Source organism: Talpa occidentalis, unplaced genomic scaffold, assembly GCF_014898055.3.
Source record: "Talpa occidentalis isolate TD23 unplaced genomic scaffold, MPIMG_talOcc4v2.1, whole genome shotgun sequence".
Taxonomy (NCBI): domain Eukaryota; kingdom Metazoa; phylum Chordata; class Mammalia; order Eulipotyphla; family Talpidae; genus Talpa; species Talpa occidentalis.
The window spans coordinates 28,506,631-28,529,915 of NW_026555331.1; the positions used below are offsets into that span (position 1 = coordinate 28,506,631).

At 34.2% G+C, this 23,285-nt stretch overlaps 1 protein-coding gene across 1 annotated transcript in view; it reads right to left on the minus strand.

The window, feature by feature from the left end:
* LOC129145383 (regulating synaptic membrane exocytosis protein 2-like) overlaps positions 1-23,285 on the minus strand; it is a 134,715-nt gene that overhangs the window by 52,571 nt on the left and 58,859 nt on the right. Inside the window, exons 2-3 of the mRNA XM_054692801.1 lie at positions 11,523-11,555; positions 11,036-11,122 (exon numbers count right to left, since the gene is read on the minus strand). Coding sequence (XP_054548776.1) covers positions 11,036-11,122; positions 11,523-11,555 — 120 coding nt within the window. The remainder of the gene's footprint in view (positions 1-11,035; positions 11,123-11,522; positions 11,556-23,285) is intronic.

Sequence of the window (23,285 nt, forward strand, 5' to 3'; positions counted from 1 at the left end):
AATCCCATCCTTTCTTCCATTGATTTGTGATAGCAATCTATCATACAATGTTTCCATATGTACATAGGTCTACTAATGGACTCTGTATTCTATTTAATTGGTTTTTGTGTTTGTTCCCACTTCAGAACAATACTGTCAGACCAAACTCAAAAAACAAAGAAAGATCTAAAAGATTTTTTAAAATTTTAAGTAGATAGGGCCTGCCCTGGTGGCGCAAGCGGTTGAGCGCTGCACTGTGAAGCTGTCCTCAGCCTCTGCAGCGCAGGTTCGATCCCAGCGGGACGTCGAGGGTCCCACATTGTGCAGCACCTCTCCTGTCGCAGCAGACCTCTCCTGTCGCGCCCGCTGCACCCCTCAGCAGTGTGTTTCATCAGTCTGCCTGTTCTGTTCCCCGCTCTGTCACTGGTGAATCCTCTCACCCTCCCGCACATCTGACCTGTACCCCGGTCCTTGTATAAAATAAATAAATAAATCTTTTTTTAAAAAAAAAAAGATTTTAAGTAGATAAACATAACTTTTCAGTGATGTAAACTAGAGGTCAGCTAATTTTTTCTATATAGGGCAAATTAGCAGATATTTTAGGTCTCTCTTTTTTTTTTTTTTTTAAGATTTATTTATTTATTTATACAAGCATTGGGTATAGTCAGAAGCAGGAGGGTGAGAGAATTCACCAGAGCCAGAGCGGGGAGCAGAGCAGGCAGAAGGACCGAAGTACACTGCTGAGGGGAGCAGCGGGCAGCAGGAAAGGTCTGCGCGCCAAGTGGGACCCTCCTCCGGTGGTCGGGGAGCAGCCGGGGATTGAACCAGCGCTGCAGAGGCTGCGGGTAGCTTCACAACCCAGCGCTCAACCGCTGCTCACCGGGGAGGCCCCTTATTTTAGGTCTTATGAGTCACAGTATTTCAATCACTACTACTCAATTGCCATTCAAATGTAAGAGCAGATACAGATAATAAAACAATGAGCTTGATGGTGTTCTAATAAAACTTTATTTACAATAACAGGTACCAAGCAGGGCTTGAACTACAGACCATATTTTGCAGATTCCTGACACAGATTTTTTAAAACAATATACTCATATTCAATTTAAACTTTTATTACAAATAAATATTTAAAAGGCATAAAATATGAATAAAGAAATATTGCTTTTTCCACTTTATTTCATAAGCTATCTTATCCAAATTTTTCATGTGTGGTTTCTACACCAATGTCTACATAATTACTAAAGCACCTCACTGAAATCAGTGTGTTTCAAGGTAAATTTTCTCCACTTCTAAATTCTTGGTGATAACAGACTTTGTCAATCCAAGTTTAGAGCTGTTCCTGCTAATTTTATACCCAGCCACAAAGAGTTTTGTGGCTCTTGTTTTCCCATTAATCTCACAGGTGTGATTTTATGACCTCCACAAATTAACCACTTACATTACTCCTTTTTTTAACATAGTCTTTACAAGGTTTGTTTACTACAACTTCCAACACTTGCCATTCCATAGTCCTATCCCTGGGAATTTTTAGTTTGATCCTAAATTTCATGTTCCTTTTCACAAATTTCATCAGGTAATTTCTACTGGTGTAGGTAGGTTTGTCTGAGGTCCTTTCAGTGTTTTCTCCAATGGTACTCTTTAGTTCAAACTAAAGAAACTGAGGGCTTATGATATAAACTGACTCTTTATGATATAAAGAGTCAAATAGAACAACGTTCATTAGAAGGATGATTGCAAAAAAAATTAAGAACTCCATATATCCCAGAATATATATTTTGGCTTTGTAACTTGTTGTGATATCTGACAAAATAAACCCTCTTCTGCACTCTTATTTTTGAAAAGGGAACTGGAAAACAAATAGAATCGCCATTAATTATGATTGGTTTTGGCATTATTTCATACAAGAGGGACATTTTTTAGTCTATAAACATCCTTCACATCCTGGACTTGGAGATATGCAAAAATTATGATAGGCAGAAAATGAAGAATGATTCAATCTGAAGTATTTCATATGCACAGCATGAAAGCAGATGGGGAATTCAGGAGGCTAAAAGTGTTCTCATTTGGGATAAAGTTTGCATAAGGGAAGAAGGGAGAAGAGAAAGTAGAAGAATCGGGAAAGGAAGTTTGGAGGAAGCTATTTTGAATTCCATGCTAACAACGACTTCTCATGATATCTGATATTCAACTTAGTTTGTGACATCGCAAGTTACAGAATTCAGTCAGAAAACACGGAGAATACTATGAAACTATAACAAATAAGTCAAATATTTGTTCACTCTTTTTAGGCTTACAATATTTCTCCAAAACAGTTTGTAACTGTGCATACCATATTTTATATAATATAAAATAAGATATATTTTATATTCACACCAAGATCTTTAGATAATATTAATCCTTCATCTTTAATATAAATGGCTTTACTTCTTTGTTTCATGATATACAAAAGGAAATTTAAATTCATAAGATCCATTTCTTCTTCCTCGAAAAAAATAAACCTTTCATATAATCACCAGATATATAAACTATGGAGTTTAAATGATCATTCAATTCACAAGATGAAATAATTTTGATATTAGATACTGATTTAAAATAACTGAAAGTATAATCAATTTATTATTGATACTAGAAAATGACTCATTCTCAATATATAGCTACTCCTATCTTTGCAGAGGAAAAGTATGTTTCATTCCTTCTCTGAAATCTGTTTCTTAAAGAAAAGTATTAACAAATCCAATTCTGAAAAAAAATGGTAAAAAAAAGAAAGTTTTAAGACCACTATAAATATCCTACCTTCAACTCATTCTGCTTAACCAAAATAAAGTACCTCAGTGAAAAATTTCAGACATCGGAGAATAAAATACTTTTATGCACTGCTATCTAGATACAACACCATGTACTCACTATGTAAAATAATTTTACAAAGGAAAAAAATTTCATTTTTTACAATTTCTGTGAACTTAACTGTATCCAATCTTAGATTGGTATAAATAAGTATAAGACTTGACTGAATAGCATTGACTGCTGTTTATCTTGTTGGCACTAAACAGTACAAGAATAAATAATAATAAGGTTGTAAACTAATAAAATAAACTTGCGTGACATTTTACACTGATTCCCAAATCTTGCTAATGTCAAAACTACCTGGGGCCTCCCTGGTGGCACAAGGGGTTAAGATGCAACCTATGAAGCAATCCTCAGCCACTGTAGCATGAGTTCAATCCCCGGCCAGGGAGCTACCCACATGGTGCAGCAGACCTCTCCTGTTGCGCCCACTGCTCCCCTCAGCAGTGTGTTTCATCAGTCTGCCTGTTCTGTTCCCCACTCTGGCTCTGGTGAATCCTCTCACCCCCCACTCCTCTGGCCTGTACCCCACAGGCTCCACTATATAGTGTAGGTATGTAGTAGGTGATACCATCTAGGTTCATATAATTATACTCTATGATGCTCACACAAGAACAAAATTGTCTAATGACACATCTCAGAACATATCTCCATGCTCATGCAACTCCAATTGTAATATAATCACTCCCATGCATGTTGTCTGCCTAGTACCATTTCTCTTTTGTGAGCACAGTATCTTAGTATCTTAGTAATTAATATATGCCTTTAGTAAAATTGAGTGAGTCATTTTTAAAAAGCAGGAAATATTCACTATTTGAAGAAAATCTATGATGAGGAAAACTATGCAGATTTATCTTTAGACATGGTCCAGTCCTGGATTCAAAAATCTATTAGTTATATAAGACTGCTGGCAAGTTACTTAGCCTGAGTACCTGTGTCTACATCTTTCAAGTTGGGATTTTTAATAAGGGCTTCATATAATTACTACGGCAATTAAGTGAGTAAAATATGAAGGTGACCTGCATTGCCTCTTCTCCTTCATGTGTTCTTTGTATCTGGGTTTGGACTTGACTTACTTTCTATAGAAGCATCTGCTTCCCATGTTCTACACTGCCGAAATTACAATTCACACTTTTCTGTATTTCAATGTTTATCCTTTTTCTCTTTAAAGGAACTAAAATTATGGATCTGATTAATCAAATGAAATGTGTCTCACTTTCTGTGTCTCACTCTTCTTAATGATGATTATTATTCCATGATTCAAGTTAATCTGATTTTATAAAGTTTTTTCTTTAACAGGACAAATCTGTGAAACTCTTTAACCTTAATGTATGACTTTTATTAGTAATACTGAAGCATTCAAGTAAATATCATATAAATGTGATTTTTCATTAGAGAATGAAAGTAAAAGTGGTGCTTTCTCAAGTTCATGGCATGTGATTAATGAATAGTATCATTAAATGTGGTCATATAATTTTTTTAGAATGCTTTTTCAACTGCATAATGAATGCATTTTCAACTGCATAATGTAAACCAATACTGGGACAAAAAAATCCATTTAGCTGGTCAAGATTCACAATTTCATAATGAAATAGAATAGATCACAGCATTGGAAAGTGTACAAGTAAGCACTTCATGCAACAATTATTTCTAATGTACATAGATTATATTTATAAGTAGGTATGTGTATACTGGGTAATATTGCAAAATATATTGCTTGGTGGGGAGATGTTTAAAAACTATGAAAGCTGCTGAGAAAAAAAAAATAATGTTCTTTTATGATAAAAAAAAAACATGGGCCTCCACAAGGGGTTAAGGGGCACAAGGGGTTAAGTCTCAGCACTATGAAGCTATTGGCAGCCACTGCAACATGAGTTCGATCCCCAGCCAGGGAGCTGACACACATGGCATACCACATGTTCTGCTCTGTCTCTCTCTCACCCCCTACACCTCTGGCCTATACTCCAGCTCTTGTATGCATAAGTAAATAAAATAACTCTTTAAAAAAATGCCATATAAATGATCATCCCAGTTAGCAGCTCTTTCATCTGAATGTCTAAATAGTTCCATAAGTGACTACTGTAACTGCAATGTTTGTTCTAAAATACAAATCAAATCATATCATACTATGTGCTGTTTCTCTTCCTGAAATGCCTTGTCTCCATTTCTTGGCCAGATGCAAAGCACTGAAACATCAAGTATAGCATGTTCAAGAAATAGTATGATAGAATTACCAAATAAATAAATGGAAAGGGCCTCCCCTGGTGGCGCAGTGGTTGAGCACTGGGTTGCAAAGCTGCCCGCAGCCTCTGCAGCGCTGGTTCGATCCCCGGTCGCTGGGCGAGGGTCCCATATGGTGCGCAGACCTCTCCTGCCATGCCCACTGCTCCCCTCAGCAGTGTATTTCATCAGTTTGCCTGTTCTGTTCCCGCTCTGACTCTGGTGAATTCTCTCACCCTCCCACGCTTCTGACTGTACCCAGTGCTTGTATAAATAAATAAATAAATCTTTGAAAGAAATAAATGAATGAATGAATGAATGAATGAATGGAAAACAAAACACAGTTACCCTGGTATAGTAACTAGCTTTAATACTCAAAAATAGATTAAATACGTCACTTTAACATATAACTACAAAATTTTTCTCCAAAATAATAGAAAAAATATAATGACACTGGAACATATAGAGCAGAACTATTTATAACAGCCCCAAACTGGAAATAACCCTAATGTATATCAATATTAAAACATTAAAAAAAATTGTAAAATATTCAGACACTAGAATACTATCCAGCCATGAAAATGAATGAACTACAACTACGTGAAATCATATGGCTGAATCTGACAAACTTTATGTTGAACAAAATAATACAAATCCAATAGAATATGTACTATATGATTCCTCTTCTATAAAGTCTAAAAATAAACACACTACAATATTCTGTGCTGCTAGAGAGAACTCTTGACAAAAGTTACCCTTGGGGGTGAGAAGTAATTCTCCCTGGAAGGAAAGCTTAAGGAGTAGTTTCTGGAGGGCTAGTAATATTCTGTTTCCTCCTCAGGATGATAGTTTTCAAATATGTTCACAGTTTGGCAATTCACTGAGCTGTATATTTTCAGTATATTTACTTTTTAAATTACATATATTACATTTTAATAAAAACTTTACTTGGAATCAAGCAATTGCTACTTCAGTCAGTTCTTTAGAGTGAATTTTCATTCACAATCTTTCTATATTTATTAACCTCTTTCTAGCCCAAAGGAAGTCAAGGCGGGTCTAAGATACATGACAGATGCAGTCAATCTTAGACTATTGAGACTGAACAACATCTATAGTGGAACTGGAAACACACATATAAGCCAGGAACTGCCTACATTTCACAACCCCAATTCTATTGATTTGACCAGTGAAGCACCAATAAGCACACTGCTTACATGAAAACATCTTTGTGCATATCACCCTCAACTTTCATTAAAAGTTGGAAAAGGTGGCATTTTTAAACTGAAATTAAATTAATAATATCCTAAGGACCATACAATTGCCAATGCCATTAGCCTTCAACAAAATCAACTCTTTTGGGGATCTATCAGCTCTCCCTAATGAGATCATAATAGGTTGCCCATACATTTAGAAATTTTACCTCTGATCCTAGATTGTGCCTTATTACAGTTAAGAGGATTAAGTATTGCAAAGGAATTGTGCCTAACACACAGTCTTATCATCAACAAATACAAGCAGTGTTTCCAGAACATCCTTCTATGAAAGAAACTTTCTATGACCTGAAACCTAAGATTCTGTTTTCTGAGAGACACAGGAGAGAAAAATGCCTTGAAGTCTTGATGGAAAAGACTAATAGTCATGTTAACAACTTAGCATTTCAGGGCCTCCCTGGTGGCACGGGGGGTTGAGCGCAGCACTATGAAGCTGAGGGCAGCAACAGCAGTGCACAGGTTCAATCCCAGCCAGCAAGGGAGCTACCCAAATGGCGCAGCAGACCTCTCCTGACTGGCCTGCTGCTCCCCTCAAAAGTGTATTTCAGTCAATCTGCCTGTTCTGCTCCCCACTCTGTCTCTGGTGAATCCTCTCACCCTCCAGCGCCTCTGACCTGTACTCCAGTTCTTGTATGCATAAATAAATAAATCTTTAAAAAAAAAATAGCATTTCAGTACAAGCCTCAAAATGTTGATTCTTGGATTCATGTTTCATGATTAGAAAGACACAGCAATTTTGCCTAGACCTTAAAATGTGCTCCAGCAGAAAACTTTAAATAGGAGAATCTTAAGAATCTCCAGATACAGATGCTATTTCGAGAGAAGAAGCAGTTAACCAATGATGTTTGGATCAAGCATAGGACAAACTGAACTAGACAGTTCCCACCCAATAACAGAAGAATGATATTCCAATATCTCTACTCCTCCTGTCTAAAATTCCTTTGCTTACTATGTATTATTGTACTGATATCTCTAATGAGCAACTAAAAGTTTCTCAATATTTTTTCATGTATTTTCACTGTTACCACATTTTTAACCTCCTTTAGTCTTTCACTGCCACCTAAGAGAGTGTAAAACATCTCCCTGTAACCCTAACTTGTTCTCTATCATAATTAATGGCATAGCTAATTAGTTCTTCCAGCCAGAAATCTCATAGACATGTTTGGTTCTTCTCTCTTCCGTACAATACTCCTCCAAATTCACTCCACTAACAAATCATTTCAACCTTCAAATATAACCCCATCCACTTGTCTCCATCTTCACTGTAACGGAGTTGGCCCAAGTCATCATGGTCTCTGGCAGAGTCTTTCACAAAAGCTTCCTCACGATTCCCTTCACTTCCTTTCTCACTCACTCTACTCACTGAAAAGCCTCCTTTTAAATCCTCATATATACTCATCTTCTCTTCCTGCTGACACTGATATAAACTCCTCATCAGTCCCTAAAACATGGCCCCATCTGAATCCTAGCTTTGAACGCTCCTCTCCTGCCACATTTCCTCTTGTCCATCATATTACAACCATGCTGGTCTACACTATAGACCTTTGCTACCTAAGGACTGTCACATACAATATTCCCAGTGCTTAAAACACTCTTCCTTTGGCATTGTTTCCTATTACAAGGCCTCATATTCAAAGAGGCCTCTGAATATAAATGACTTAATTATAATCTGATTCCAATGATTCAAATCTTAGACTTTCTTAGCATTTTAAAGGTATATTTACTATGCATTGTATCACAAAAATCTAATTGTTACCACGTGAACATCAAAATTTCAAGTGATTTGTTAAAAAAAATTGTTATTAGAAAGGTTTCTTACTTACCTTTAATGATATCAGAATATAAATTAAAATAACAGGTGCTTTGCAAAGCATTTATCATTTTTTCCCTAATATACTCATCCTCAATTATCTAGGAGTTGTTTTACACTTTACATATAACCTGTATTATCTTTATAAACAACTTTCTCTTATTTGAATGCTGATGTAAAAATTAGTGAAATAAAGAGAGTAAAATTAGAATTATTAAAATTATTTCTTTTATATATTAAGCAATTTCTGTAAAAAATTTGAATGAACTGATTGAAAAAAAGGTTCAATAGATTTTCTATGCTTCAAAACTTATGAAAAGTCAAAGTTACTTACATTGTTTTACTTATACTACAATTTTACATGAACTATTCAAATCAAAGCTAGCGAATCTCCGTTACGTGGAAAAACCTATATTATTATAACTTTAAATAACCAGAAAATGAGATTTACATAAATCCATTAAAATAAAATTACTATCCTGGATATACTAGATTTTTAATGCTAATATTCTACTATGAAAATGTTTATACAGAATATGAAAAACGTAAGTTCTACATTTTAACAGTTACAAGTTAAAATGAATACCTGGAATACAGTTCTCAGAAACAAGTTTATGGAATGACAAATGAAAGTAAACAGAGGAAGTTATCCCACTCCAATGGTATTCAAAGAGATAAGATGACTCAGAAAGAAGTCTTAGAATTTTGATCAAAGAAAACACAAAGGGTTAAAAAGGAAGGTGCAGGCACGGCAGATCTCTCCTGTCTCACCCGCGGCTCCCCTCAGCAGTGTATTTCGTCAGTCTGCCTGTTCTATTCCCTGCTCTGTTTCTGGTGAATTCTTTCACCCTCCCGCACATCTGGCCTGTACCCCGGTTCTTGTATAAATAAATAAATAAATAAATCTCTTTAAAAAAAAAAAAAGGGAAGGTGCAGAAGTAACCCTGATGCATGGATCAGAGAGATAAAAGTGTAACAGGGTGGGCCCAGGGAAAGGGGAGGTTCCAGGTTCCCTGCTCCACCCTTCCAAGGAAAGCTACCAGAAAAATTTTTATACCAGAAATCTTCAGTATAATCGTAATATAAGATGAAGACAACAGCAAGTGAAGAATCTACTAATTCTGAATTTTTAGAACTACCTAAACACTGAGCAATAAGAATGAATTATTGTTCAAGGAAATTTAAAGGAAATGACACATTAGTCAAGAATTAATGTTTAAAATATCCAAAGATACTAGTCTTTTCTTCTACCATCTTCCTATCCAAAACGAAAAGCATGCTGAATTATATTTAATATTGAAGTAAAGTTATTTCTTTTCAAATTTGTTTTGATGTTAGCCTAAGCCAATCAAATGTCACTTAATAATTAAAAATTACATTTTAAGTTGACTAATAAAATGTCCATTTTATTTAATGCCCATTATAATCTACTAAATAACATGACTTAATCTTGATTATTTCCTAAAACTTAGAAATAACATACATAATTGAAGTCATTTTAAATTGAGACAAAGTTGTAACTAATTATATTTTGCTAATGACTTTACTATTTTGCCTTAGAGAAAAATCAGCAAAACAATGGCATCATGTGCTAGTTTAATATTGTGCCATTTCATTTGTTTCTTCTGATAGCCTTGTGCCAAAAAAGGATAAAACATGCAAAATCAGTGGGAAGAAGCATCTATTGAACTCCTACTATGTATCGAGCATACCATTACATATCAAGGAAAAAATGCAACAACAGTTCCAATTTTATAACCATAGATCAACCACTAGTTTTACTCAACTGAAACACCAAGGAAACTTAAAATGCATTCAAGGTGACTTAAAATGGATGAGAAGATTACACTCAATAATAGGACAAAAAAAGATTTTCTACTTCTAATTTACATGAGAGGCAAAATGTTTTTCTAAATATTTCCTCTTAGAAATCAAAGAAGTCATTTTCGTTCTCAATTAGAGTTCTTATCTTTCTCAATCTGCCCATTCCTATAACCAAACCATCTTCTCCATGGATGTAACTCCTACTTTCAAAAAGCCAGAGGCTAACCGGTAAAAACATTTCTGAATAAGATGTCAAGTTATCATGGGGAGACTGGAATTTAAACAGATGCAGTATTTTTTACTTTCTCAGAGTGACTTCCGTATCACAACATAAATAATATTGTTTGTACATCATTTAAAAAAATAGGTGTGAACAACAATTTAACAGTAGGATTTTATCTGCCAACAACTAACTAGATGAAACTGACTTTCTTTAATTCTTCAGGTCAAGGTGAGATTAAGTTTCTGCGTTTCCCAAATTATGTTTTGTAACCTAATGAAATGCTCAGTGAAAACAGGATTCAGTGATGAAAAATTTTAGTAAACACTGAATGTTCTAACACCTTTGGACATATTTAGATAGTAAGAGAAGTACTATAATAAAGAAGTATGTTTAACCTTTTCCAAAAGGACCTTCACAAACTAATTTGACCAAAGACTGAATTTGGGGGTTAATACCTCTTAATGTCCTCCACAATTATTTTTGAAATAATTACCCTTTGGAACATATGACATTACTTGAGAAAGTATATATATATATATATATATATATATATATATATATATACACAAAATATTACTTGAGAAAGTATATAAATATAAAATAAAGATATTATACTGGATAAAGATATTTTACTGCACATTATTTATACTAAAATTGGGGGGAGAATTATCTCTTCATTTTCACTACCCTATAAACTATCCTTCTTTTCTTTTTAAGTTTCCATGGGATAATTAAAGGTTAAAGTATCAACCTAACAGTTTTCATTTCTGAGTAATGCTATTCTAAGGGAAGTATTTTAATACATACTGTTGAGTATGTTATCACAGAGAATATTTAGTCTATACAGATCAGCTTACTTACGTCTGGGGCTCCTTTTCATTTTGTTGTTTTTGCTGGGGCTGAAGAACGTTATTTACCAGTTCAGTGAACCCACTAAAGGGAAACCACCTGTTTAAATAAGCAAATAATGTGACTGAATAACCAAATGAATAACAAAGTAGGTCAAATGTTTTCTTATCCATAGTAATAAAAATACACAGGCACAAAAGCTACAGCCAATGGAAATGTGAGCTCCAATTATCATCCAGGCAGTCAGAATATAGGGAAATTAAGTTTGAACACTTAACCACTCCACAAGCAGGCAGCAAAAAACTACATCCAGTCAGTATGTGGATGAAGTAAGAAGCTGCAGGCAGCTCTCTTACAAGCCAGAGAGTCAGAAAGCAGAAGACACACTAGCTGCAGCCTATCCAGTATTAGTATAAGCTAATACCATCCAAGGTGCAGAAAGCAGAATATGGCGAAGGTACAGAGTCAAGCCTACTACACTCTTAATACGTTTACTTACTGTGTCGGTTGTGGTTTGTGTTCTTCTTTGACCCTAAAAAGATAAGTTTGCACAACTGAGTGCACTGTACTAAGAAGAAATATCTATCTACAGATTTTTGGCCATACAAAAATGAAAAATGAGGTTTGTTACATAGAAAAGCTTAGTGCTTTATTTTATAGAATTAAACATTTCAATTAACATGACACAAAGTTGCATCATTTGTTCTTAATAGAAGATTCATATTAAAACTACTGCTTTTCCAATGATTCCATAGTTTATACCTCAAGTTTTCTGCATATATTTATTGATGCTAATATTGCAGATTTTAAAATAACTATTTTTAAACATTTACATTTGGTTTACTGAAGATAAATAAATTTCTTCTTTACTGCTATTAGCTTCTTCCTTAATATAATTGAAGTAAGGGATAAACATTTTAAATAAAATGGAGGTTTTTATAAATGTATTTTAAAAGAATTACAGATGAATTTATTTGCTACTCAGAGGTGCAGAGAAAGGTACTGGGAGTTTATGGATTCATTCTACCTGAAAATAGCTACTAAAATAAGTATGTATATTAAATTTAAAATATTCATAAGCTAAAGTAAATTATTCATATAACTATTACAGACTAAAAATGCATTTAAACTATAATTAACCTAATGCTTCACCTAAATAGCATTGGATATTTAAATGGTATATAAGGATCATACGGAAGGATAAAGATGCCTCTGAAACTTGGGTTGCCATGCTTCACCCAGGAATGATCCTGAGAAGTAATCATATGACTCGTCTATCAGTTGATTCACTCTTATTCCCCAAGGAAAGGCTATGAATTTGTAACTATAACTGGTCACCAATATCTAGGACTTTCATTAGAAATTTACACTAACACTGAGAATTAAATTTTCTTTTCCAGGGTCTCCCCTGGTGGCGCAGGCGGTTGAGAGCAGCGCTGTGAAGCTGCCCGCAGCCTCTGCAGCACTGGCTCAATCCCCGATGGTCGGAGTGTCCCATGGGAGTGTCCCACAAGGCGCAGCAAACCCCTCCTGTGGTGCCTGCTGCTCCCCTCAGCAGTGTGTTTCATCAGTCTGCCTGTTCTGTTCCCTGCTCTGTCTCTGGTGAATCCTCTCACCCTCCCGCGCATCTGGCCTGTACCCTGGTTCTTGCATAAATGAATAAACAAATCTTTAAAAAAAACTTTTTTCTTTTCTAGTGCGTTCCTATTTTTTAAAGACATAAGCAATAAATGAAAAACATGCCCTTCTATATTTCTGTGTCTCGATGAATGAGTATAACTGGTAATTTATAACTCTATATTAACTAAAAAGACTATCTGTGTTCTTGGTATGAATTTCAGAAATGTAACCATTTTGTCCATTACTTAGCATTTAAATATAGCTATATAATGGATTAATAATAGGATTGTTTTAGCACCAAATGTCACATAAACAGAAGCAAACTATAGTGAAATTGGGGTCTGTTTTGAAAATATATAACTGTATTTCTTTGAGAATAAAACAAAAATCTTGTAACATTTTATAATAAGCCAAGTTCCATAGAAATAATGCAAAAAAGATTACCAAACAGCTCATCAAGATGGAGTACAATTGCTCTTAATCAAATAATACGTGTTAAAAATAATAATAAATATTGAACTAAATATGTAAATAAAAAGACCTATTTTTAAAAGTACAGAGTGAAACTGCAGGGAATCATGTTACTCTTAATTAGCAACAAGTCTTTACTATAAACAGATGCATATCAATTTACAATCAGTTTCCAATTTCAAAACCTTTAGTTGAAAAAATAGACAAAAATTTTAATTACCTACTCAGAAATTACGTCAGGGTTTTATAAAATATCTATGAAATAAACATTTGCATCAGATTCCCCCAAAAAATATGTATCATATGTACTGCAGTATTAATCCTGTTTTTAAATACAATCAAGAATATAAAATTATTCTCCTTTTTCAAATATTTTAGATAAAGTCAAACCTCAAAGAATCTGACCATCATTAAAGCACATGTTGAGCTCTAATATGAAAAAGTAATTATAGCATACATTTCTTTGACAATGCACCAGCAATACTAACAATGAACTTCTACATGCCTGTATTCCCATAAGAGCATGAGAGGCTTCCAATGTCCAGTCTGATACAAAAAAGAGCTTGGAAATCATCACTCCCATCAGCACAACAAGAAAAAAATAAGGGCTCAACAAACTAAATATCAAAACTCTTCTTAGAATTTAGGTCACAGAGCAAACTCCTGCCAGAAAACTAGAGAAATAGACAAGTGGGTACAGATTAACAGAGTCAACCAAAAGTAGAGTCCCAGGAGCAGAAACCCATATCTAGAGCCAGAATCATAGAACACTTTTAACTACAATTAACTAATTGCTGGAGACTCCCTGTGGTCTACATAGAGAGTTTAAAATTCCATAGGGTCCCAGTCTTAGGCAAACCACTACAATTCCATACGTTTTATCTCCATTACCCCTACCAATTGCTCATTGTTAAGATCAGAGAAAAATCTCCTCCTCCACCCCATGCACCCAGTAATGAAAAGGGGAAAATAACCATTTTGAAATATTGCCACAGCTCTCTGCTTTCCTTAATAACCCTAACCTCAAAGGAAAATATTTCACCGGGAACTTGACCAAAGCCAAACAAGACCAAGGATGGTAAATTAACAATTATGGTAAATACCCAATCATGTACGTCAATATTCGAGAAGAAACATTCTAAATTACAACCCACTCCAACCTTCAACATGGAGGAGAAATATCCAACTCAGTCTCCTAAAAGTCTAAGTCAATTAAAGCACTTCTGACTGCTTTTCCTCTATCAACACCTTATAATAAATCAATATAGTCCATGAATAATAAGAGGGTATTACAACAAAATAACTGCGTGCTTTAGACACTATTTAATAAGGAGTCTCTAGGGAAACAAGACAAAAGAGACGACAACAATAGAGACCATAGAAAATAAGATTCAGAGATAACAGAGTAAAAAACAACAGAAATCCGTGACCCCACCTAGAAAGTAATGGCAGACTGTATGCTGAAACTCAGAACTCTAGAGCTTACTGAAGACTTTCAACTTCAAGAGACACTGAAAAGTAACTGAGAGAGACAGACTCTCACTGAGAGAGTCTATTAATTCTGGATTTTTTTAATTTCATAAATCACACGAAGAAAATCACACAAAAAGAATTCTTAAGAAACATGCAAGGAAAAAGAAAAGTACGGTGAAATATTTAAAGTGTTAAAGGGAAAAAACACCAACTCGGAATTGTTTCCAGTGAAATTTTCTTCAAAAGTAAAGGAGGAATTAATACTGTATCAAGTAAAATTTGAGGGAATTTGTCATTAGTAGACTTGTCTTGCAAAGAATGTTAAAATGAAGTTCTTCAAGGAGAAAGAAACAATATAGGTTGGAAATTCAGACTTACATAAAAGAAGGAAGACCATTAAAGGAGGAATAAATGAGGGTGAAATAAGATTTTTAATTTTCTTTTTCTTAACTGTTCTAAGAAATAGTTTGTTCTAAATAACAGCATCATTGTATTTGGCAGTTATAGCCGATAAATAAGTAAAATAAATGAGAATAATTGTTAAGGTACAGGAGAGAGGGATTGGGACTACTCTGTTAAAAGATACTTACACTACCTACTACTCCTGAGGTACTATAGTGTTATCTGAAAGTGGACTTGGATTAGTTGTAAATGTATATTGCAAATTCCTTGTATATTGCAATACTAAAAGAACTTCTTTTAAAATATACCTCTAAACCATATACAGTGCTGTAATTCATATGCCGAGGGAAGAGAGAACATGACATCAAATCATATACAATCTTGAACTAAAACAAGAGTAGGGAGAGAAATAGTGTAAGATAAAAAATAGAAATAATGAAAAATGAATGGAACCATTATAAATATGAAAGTTATTAATCCAATAATATCAATGATCACTTTCAATGTGAATGATTTAAATACACCAATTAAAAGGCAGACACCAAAGCACAATTAAAATAATTGCCAATAATGTGTTATCCAAAGGAAAATCCACTTTAGTATAAAGATACATATAGATTAAAAGTAAAGAAATGGAGACAGGTATACTAAGTTAATAAAAGAAAAGGAAAGCTGGACTATCTATGTTAATTTCAAAATCAACTTCAGAGTGAAGGAAAATTATTAGGAATAAAGAGTAGGACTCCATAATAATAAAAAGGTGAATTCCCAAGACAAAACAACCCCTAACATGTGTGAGCCTAAAAACAGTGTCAAAATACAAGAGACAAAAAGTGGTACGCCTACCCCAAGAAACAGACAAATCTACTGTTACAGTCAAAGACTTTGCTCTTCAACACAGATCCAGCAGACATAAAAGACATAGCTGAACTAAATAGCATTATCAGTAAAATATGTCTAATTCACATTCTATAATACTTTCTCTAGTAATAGCAGAATACACATTATTCTAAGGAACACTCATCAAGATAGATCACAATCTGGGCATATCACACTCTAGCAAATTTTGACAATACAAATTATGTTCTGAGTTCACAATGAAATTAACCAAAAACCAATAACAAAACTGTAGTGGGAAATCGAAAAAATATCTGGAGATTTAACTATAGACTTTTAAACAAAGGTAAAAGAAGTGGTCTCAGCAGAAATCAGAAATATTTTGAACTAAGTGAAAATGAAAAATACTATCAAAATTTTCGATATACAGTTAAATCAGTACTTAGAAATAGAATGCATATATTTAAAAAAAGAAATCTAAAATCCAGAAACTCAGCATCCACCCAAGGAACTAGCAAATGAGCAAATTAAATCTAAAGTAAGCAGAAAAAATAATAAAAATTAGTGCGGAAATTGATGAAATTTGAAACTGGAAAACAACAGCAAAATCAACAAAACCAAAAACTGCTTGTTTAGAAAGGCCAGTGATATGGTAAGTCCCTAAGTAGGTTAATAAGAAACAGAGAGAAGAAACAAATTACTGATACCAGAAATGAAAGATAATTTATCACTACTGATTCCATAACATTAAAAAGATAATAAGGAAATATTAAGAACAAATCTATATCCAGAAATACAATAACTTTGATTTAAAAGACCATTTTCTTCATTTTCTTGAAAGATACACTCTGCAAAAGTTCACACAGGAGGGATAGATAATCTGAATCGATGTACATTTATTAAGGAAATTGAATAAATAGTTAAAAACCTTGCAAGACAGAACTCATCAGGCTTAGATAGTAGCATTTGTGAATTCTAACAAACATTAAGGAAAAATGATAGCAATCCTCTACAATCTTTTCCAGAAAAGGAAGGCAAGAGAATACTTTCTGTCTTAGAGCAGCATCACCTTATTACAAAAACCAAACATTTAAAAAAAGAGAAAATTACAAATCAGTATTTCTTATGAACACAATGTAAATATATTCAACAACATACTAGCATACTGAATCCAACAATGCACAAAAACAATTGTACACCATGATCAAGTTGGACTTATCCCAATTATGCAGAGTCAATATTCAAAACTCAAGTAGCGTAACCCATCACATCAAAGGTAAAAGAAGAAAAATCGTTTGATTTCATCAATACATGCAGAAAAAGAATTTGAAAAAAATCCAACAACTGTTCATGAGAAAAACTTTCAACACCAGAAATTCACAAAATTTCCTCAATTAAAAAGAAAACCTACAACTATCATCCTACTTAACATGAGAAATTAGAAGCTTTCCCCTGAATTACAGAAGAGATCACAAAACAGAACTTATAGTGTTGGAACTCTTCTATGTGCTATCATGTTGGAACTCTTCTATGTGCTATTATGCTGGTGAACACATGACTGCGTGTGTCAAAACTCACAGAACCATAATTACAGAGAAAAACTTAATAGAAATATAGTTGTTTGCCTTGCTAAAAACATCAAAATTAGGCAAACTGTTACTGAAAATAAGTAGTTGGTAGAGCAGTTCTCTGTATTTTTGCAATTTTTCCATAAGTGAAAAAACTTCCAAATAAAACTGACTTTCCCTTTTTTTAATCAAAAAAAAATAAAAAGGCACATTTAGTGTCTGTATATACAGAGAAAATTCAAAAAACTAAATTCAAAAATTTAATTATTCCTGTCTTAAAATACTTACATTTCATTTTTGGGACAATATTCTCCTAAGAAGACGAGAATAGGTGAGTAGGAGACAGTTTGGGAAAGAAACCTTTCATTAAATATTTTTTCTAAGTTTTGAAGTATGTGAATATATTATGTATTTGAAAGGAAATTAATAAAATTTACATAAAAACAGTAAGACAATATATCCAAAAACATCAAATAAAGAAGCACATACATCCTAATTCTATGTAAATGAGCAGCTAAAAGTAGGAAGTATATCTTATGCACCTCTAGGACCCAAGAAATTTGAACAATGCTGGGCAAATTGCAAAACACTCAAAAAACATTTAGAATGAATGCATGGTTGAGCTTTCTATATACATTTTGGTCTTATTTACATGGCAGCAAAAATAAAACTGAAAATGGCTCTCTGCAGTTTCCAGTTACCTAAATTACATAATAGAATACAAATACAACTTAATTAGCTGTGCTATAAGGCAACCAAAAATAATTGATCCCCAAAGAATACATTTACTGTCTGTATATATAGAGACAATTCAAAAAACTATGATTTGCCACAGCACCAAACATTTTTTACAAACCATCATTAATTTAATGCTCAAATAGGCTCATTTTTATAGCTGTGAAAACTTAAATCGTGAACCATGAAAAACTATCTTTCCATAATAGATTACAAGAATTATTTAATAATTTAAAATGAACAGGGTAACAAATTAGTCCATGATATAAGGGTATTTGTATGTTATGAATATGCACAATGACACAAACTTTTTCAGATTCTTTGGCATCATCACTATAAATCATATAACCTTGGGTCCCAAAGAGATATTAAAATATCTGGAGATTAGCTCTATGATTATTTTTTTAATGCCTAACATTTTTTAAGTACAAAATAAATCAGAATACTATTACTATTTCTTAGAGTGGCAAGACTGGATGATTTTATTCTCCCCGCCTATTCTCCAGAATTTATCTAATGTAATTATGCTTTCTCATAATTAAATATATATAGCATTTTAAAGATACCATCTGGTTTAAAAAGAAACCATCCATGCACCCTATGCTTACAGGCAGTTTCTAGATTAAACAGTCTCACAAATATAATGTAAAATTCATCTTCCAAGTCCTCCCCAGAAGGCATTTACAATTAGCAACACCTGCTCAACAAGGGTACTTGCTCAACAAGTTCTTTCTACCCTCATCACAAAGACTTAAGAGTTACAGGAAGGACAGAACTAAATCTCATGTATATGTCCTCTGATCTTTTGCGATCTCCTGGCAATCTTCTGGGGGAATCATTCGAGGAGAAATGATAGGATCTCGCGTACTAATCTTGTTCAAGAAACCTAATTTGTTGTTCTATCTTTTCTTCTCTGCTATCAAAGCACTGTCCACAGGCAGTTTGCCAAGCAGTTGGGGAACTGCCCTAGTCACTGAGGCATTTGCACATGGTTAAAATATTTTATATACTTTAATGATGAAATTACTAAAAACACAAAGGAAGTAACAGCAATAAATCATGCTGGCACAGCTCAGGTTACTTATTCTGAACAGGATGGCTGACAAAGGGACCTGCTGTCACAACATATGAGAGCACTTAGAATATGAGGTTTTCTGAAACAAATTAAAAGGAACAGAAAATAGACACTAAGTGTCTGTATTCCATCCACAAGATACTCTCAGAGAAAATAAAGATGGTGAGGATTAATCTGACATATTGGATATTAATAAAGAAACAACATGATGTCCCTATTTGTTTTTGTCAGTTTTTATATGGAGGAATATCAGCTGTAGAGTCAAGGAGGCAGAGGTTTAACTATTGGCTCAAGTGTTTACTACTTGGCAAGTTACTTAACCATTTATAAACCATTTGTAAAAATGGGGACTGAAATAAAGTACATATAAAAAGGCATATTATGTGTTTTATTATTACTCCCTAAATTTTTCTGTCTCTTTAGAGTATTATAAAAATGCATAGTACTCTTACTGGCACATAATGCATCTCAACAAATGTTGATTCTCTCCTTTGTTACAGACAGGAAATTAAAACAAAGTTTTCCCTAGATTAACAAAAAAAATTTAAAAAAGAAGAAGACTAGAGGAGGTCACTAAGTTCAGACCTCTACCTTTAGGTAGATTTATCACATTAACTAAACATCATCTGACTTTCAGCACAAGGATATATAAGAGTGGCTCTTCTAAATACTCAAGGATCAGAAAAAGAAAAAATATAATTGATTAAATCCGGAATAGACAAAGTTGAAGTTAAAGGAACCTGCTTCTGAGGATCCCTATATATTAAATACCTAAAACTTAAAAAGTCATAGTGATCCATTTGAACCAGGTTTGGCCTGTGGTTTGACAAGCCCTGCTTTGCTTCACACCATTAAAGAAAAAGACAGCTCAAGTTGAATTAAAGTGCTAAATGTGAAATATAAAACTAACATAAATATAAAGATAAATATTTGGGGTAAATAAAGTTTTACTGAAATCAAAATGAAGTAAAAAATTATGCATCTGACTGCATTAAAAGTAAAGATGTCGGGTGGCGCAAGGGGCTAAGCACTGCACTATGAAAGCAGTGTGCAGCCTCTGCAGCACGTATTCAATTCCCAGCCAGCCAGAGAGAAACCCACATGGCACAGCAGACCTCTCCTGTCTCGCCCGCTGCTCCCCTCAGCAGTGTATTTCAGTCGGTCTGCCTGTTCTGTTCCCCACTCTGTCTCTGGTGAATCCTCTTACCCCCTGCATTTCTGGCCTGTACCCCAGCTCTTATATGCATAAATAAATAAATCTTAAAAAAAAAAAAGGTAAAGATGTCTATTGAAAGGACACCATAAACCAAGGTAACAGGCAACACACTGGCATGAGATCCATGCAACATTAAAGAGGTGGTAAAGTCTATTCAAAGAAATCCTATGTAACTATAAGAAACGAAATTCAATTATATTTGAGTATTGATTAATGCTATTTACTCTATGCGTAACAAGTGGGAAGATTATATTTCTGCTTCACTAACAAAGTTCATTATCAGAATTTCATTTCCTTACTATCACTGTGAAAATCTTGAAGGAGTAATCAAATCTGGTATTTATATGCACATGTAATAGAGAATGGGAATAGAGGATGTCATTCATTTGTGTGATTTTATTAGCACACAAACATCTACATGATTTACTGTGTACCAGGCACTGATCTAAATAATTTATAAATATTAACTCATGTAATGGCCTTATCCCTCTAAAGTAGATACTATTACTATCCTCATTTTAAAGATGAATCTTATAAGTGATTTTTACCTTTATATGGATTTACATTTTTAATTTTTAAGCAAAGCACATTTATAAATGTACACATAAAAAAAATAAAATAGTATACAGAAAACAATTGCCCTGTTAGAGAAGGGAATGTAAAGTGGCTTAGGAAAGAAAAGGATTCAAATACAATGTCTAATGGAAATATCCTCACTTTTGAATAGAACTGAAATTTTATTTTGTCAGATTCATTTAACTAATATGTGTCCTGCTTTAACTGCTTATCTACTTGTTCATCCTGCATTATACAATACTACATTACACAACTTTGGGGGTGAAGAATACCCATGTAAATAGCGAAGAGTTTCTGTCTATTTCAGATCATAAGGAAACCTTCGAACTACAAAGCAAAACTATTCATCAAGAAATATATTTTAGGGCCTCCCAGGTGGCGCAGCGGTTGAGCGCTGGGTTGCGAAGCTGCCCGCATCCTCTGCAGTGCTGGTTCGATCCCCGGCTGCTCCCCGGCCACCAGAGGAGGGTCCGGCATGGCGCACAGACCTCTCCTGCCGCCCGCTGCCCCCCTCAGCAGTGTACTTCGGTCCTTCTGCCTGCTCTGCTCCCCGCTCTGGCTCTGGTGAATTCTCTCACCCTCCCGCGCTTCTGACTGTACCCAGTGCTTGTATAAATAAATAAATAAATAAATAAATAAATAAATAAATAAATAAATAAATAAATAAATCTTTTAAAAAAAAAGAAATATATTTTAGGGCCTCCCCGGTGGCACAGCGGTTGAGCGCTGGGTTGCGAAGCTGCCCACAGCCTCTGCAGCGCCGGTTCGATCCCCGGCTGCTCCCCGGCCATGTTCCCCGGCCACCAGAGGAGGGTCCCACATGGCGCGCAGACCTCTCCTGCTGCCCTCTGCTCCCCTCAGCAGTGTAATTCAGTTCCTCTACCTGCTCTGCTCCTTGCTCTGGCTCTGGTGAATTCTCTCACCCTCCTGTGCTTCTGACTGTACCCAGTGCTTGTATAAATAAATAAATAAATCTTAAAAAAAAAAAAAAAGAAATATATTTTAAGCACCTAATATACCCAGCACATTTCCAGACACTAAGGATATAACAGTAAATAAGACATACTACCAGCCCTTAAAGAGCCCACATTCTAAGCCAAGAGCTACATTCTAGAACAGAACACAGCTAAGGCTGAAAGAAAATAGAACACTCTGCTTCTGTTTGTATGAATGCAAACAAATTCTACTTTATTTAGATATAAGCATAAAAATAAATTATATTAACATAGTAGCTTAATATACTGAGAATTAGAGCTAACATATTCAAACAAAATGACATCCCCAAATTCAGTTTTAATGATGGGCACAATAATAAAAAACAGCAAAGTGGGTTAAAAAAAATTATGTTTTCCAGTAAACATTTAGCAGATTATTGTATACATAGTTGATATTCATAGTTATAATAAACATATACATTAAATGTGTGGGCAATGTATGGGAAAATATATAAGTTATATATCTACTACTTTAACAACATTATCTTATTATACACTTCTAACAGAAATATATATTTAAATAATTAATGTGTGTATATTTTATATACACATACACTACTATGAGAGTTGATTATTCCTATGTTTATCACCTTCTCTAGAGCGTGAACTCTTTGAAAATAGGGGCCATGTCTTATTCTTCTTTGTGACTCCAACACCTAATGGAAAATCTGTCACCTATATAATAATCACTCAATAAACATTAAATGAATGAATTATAAATTTTCCTGTATTTTAATATTTTAGGTAGCACATTATCAGAAGCACAGAGGGTAAATACCAATTTAAATATACTTGTTAACTCTCATGAAAATGTTTCAGAAATTTCTATTAAGAGAATTGCTGGGTCATCCCTGGTGGTATATCGGTTATATGTGAGCACTATCACCACTATGGCCTGAGTTTGATAGATCCCTGGCCAGGGAGAAACCCACATGACACAGCAGACCTCTCCTGTCTCGCCTGCTGCTCCCCTCAACAGTGTATTTCAGTAAATCTGCCTGTTCTGCTCCCCACTCTGCCTCTGGTGAATCCTCTCACCCCTCACACCTCTGGCCTATATCCCAGTTCTTCTAGGTTAAAAAAAAAGAGAGAATTGCTGGATGCTTAATAACTGAATTTTTATTTATCAGTTGAAGGTAATTCATAAGAAAGCATGATTGTAAAGCGGTCATCCTTTTTCTGTTGCCAACTAAATACAATCATTTACTCCTGCCAGTTTTTCTTTGATTTATGTAGAAAATTAATAGGGCAGTTATTAAAATAGAAGCAATATACAAACAGAAGCCAAAATAGG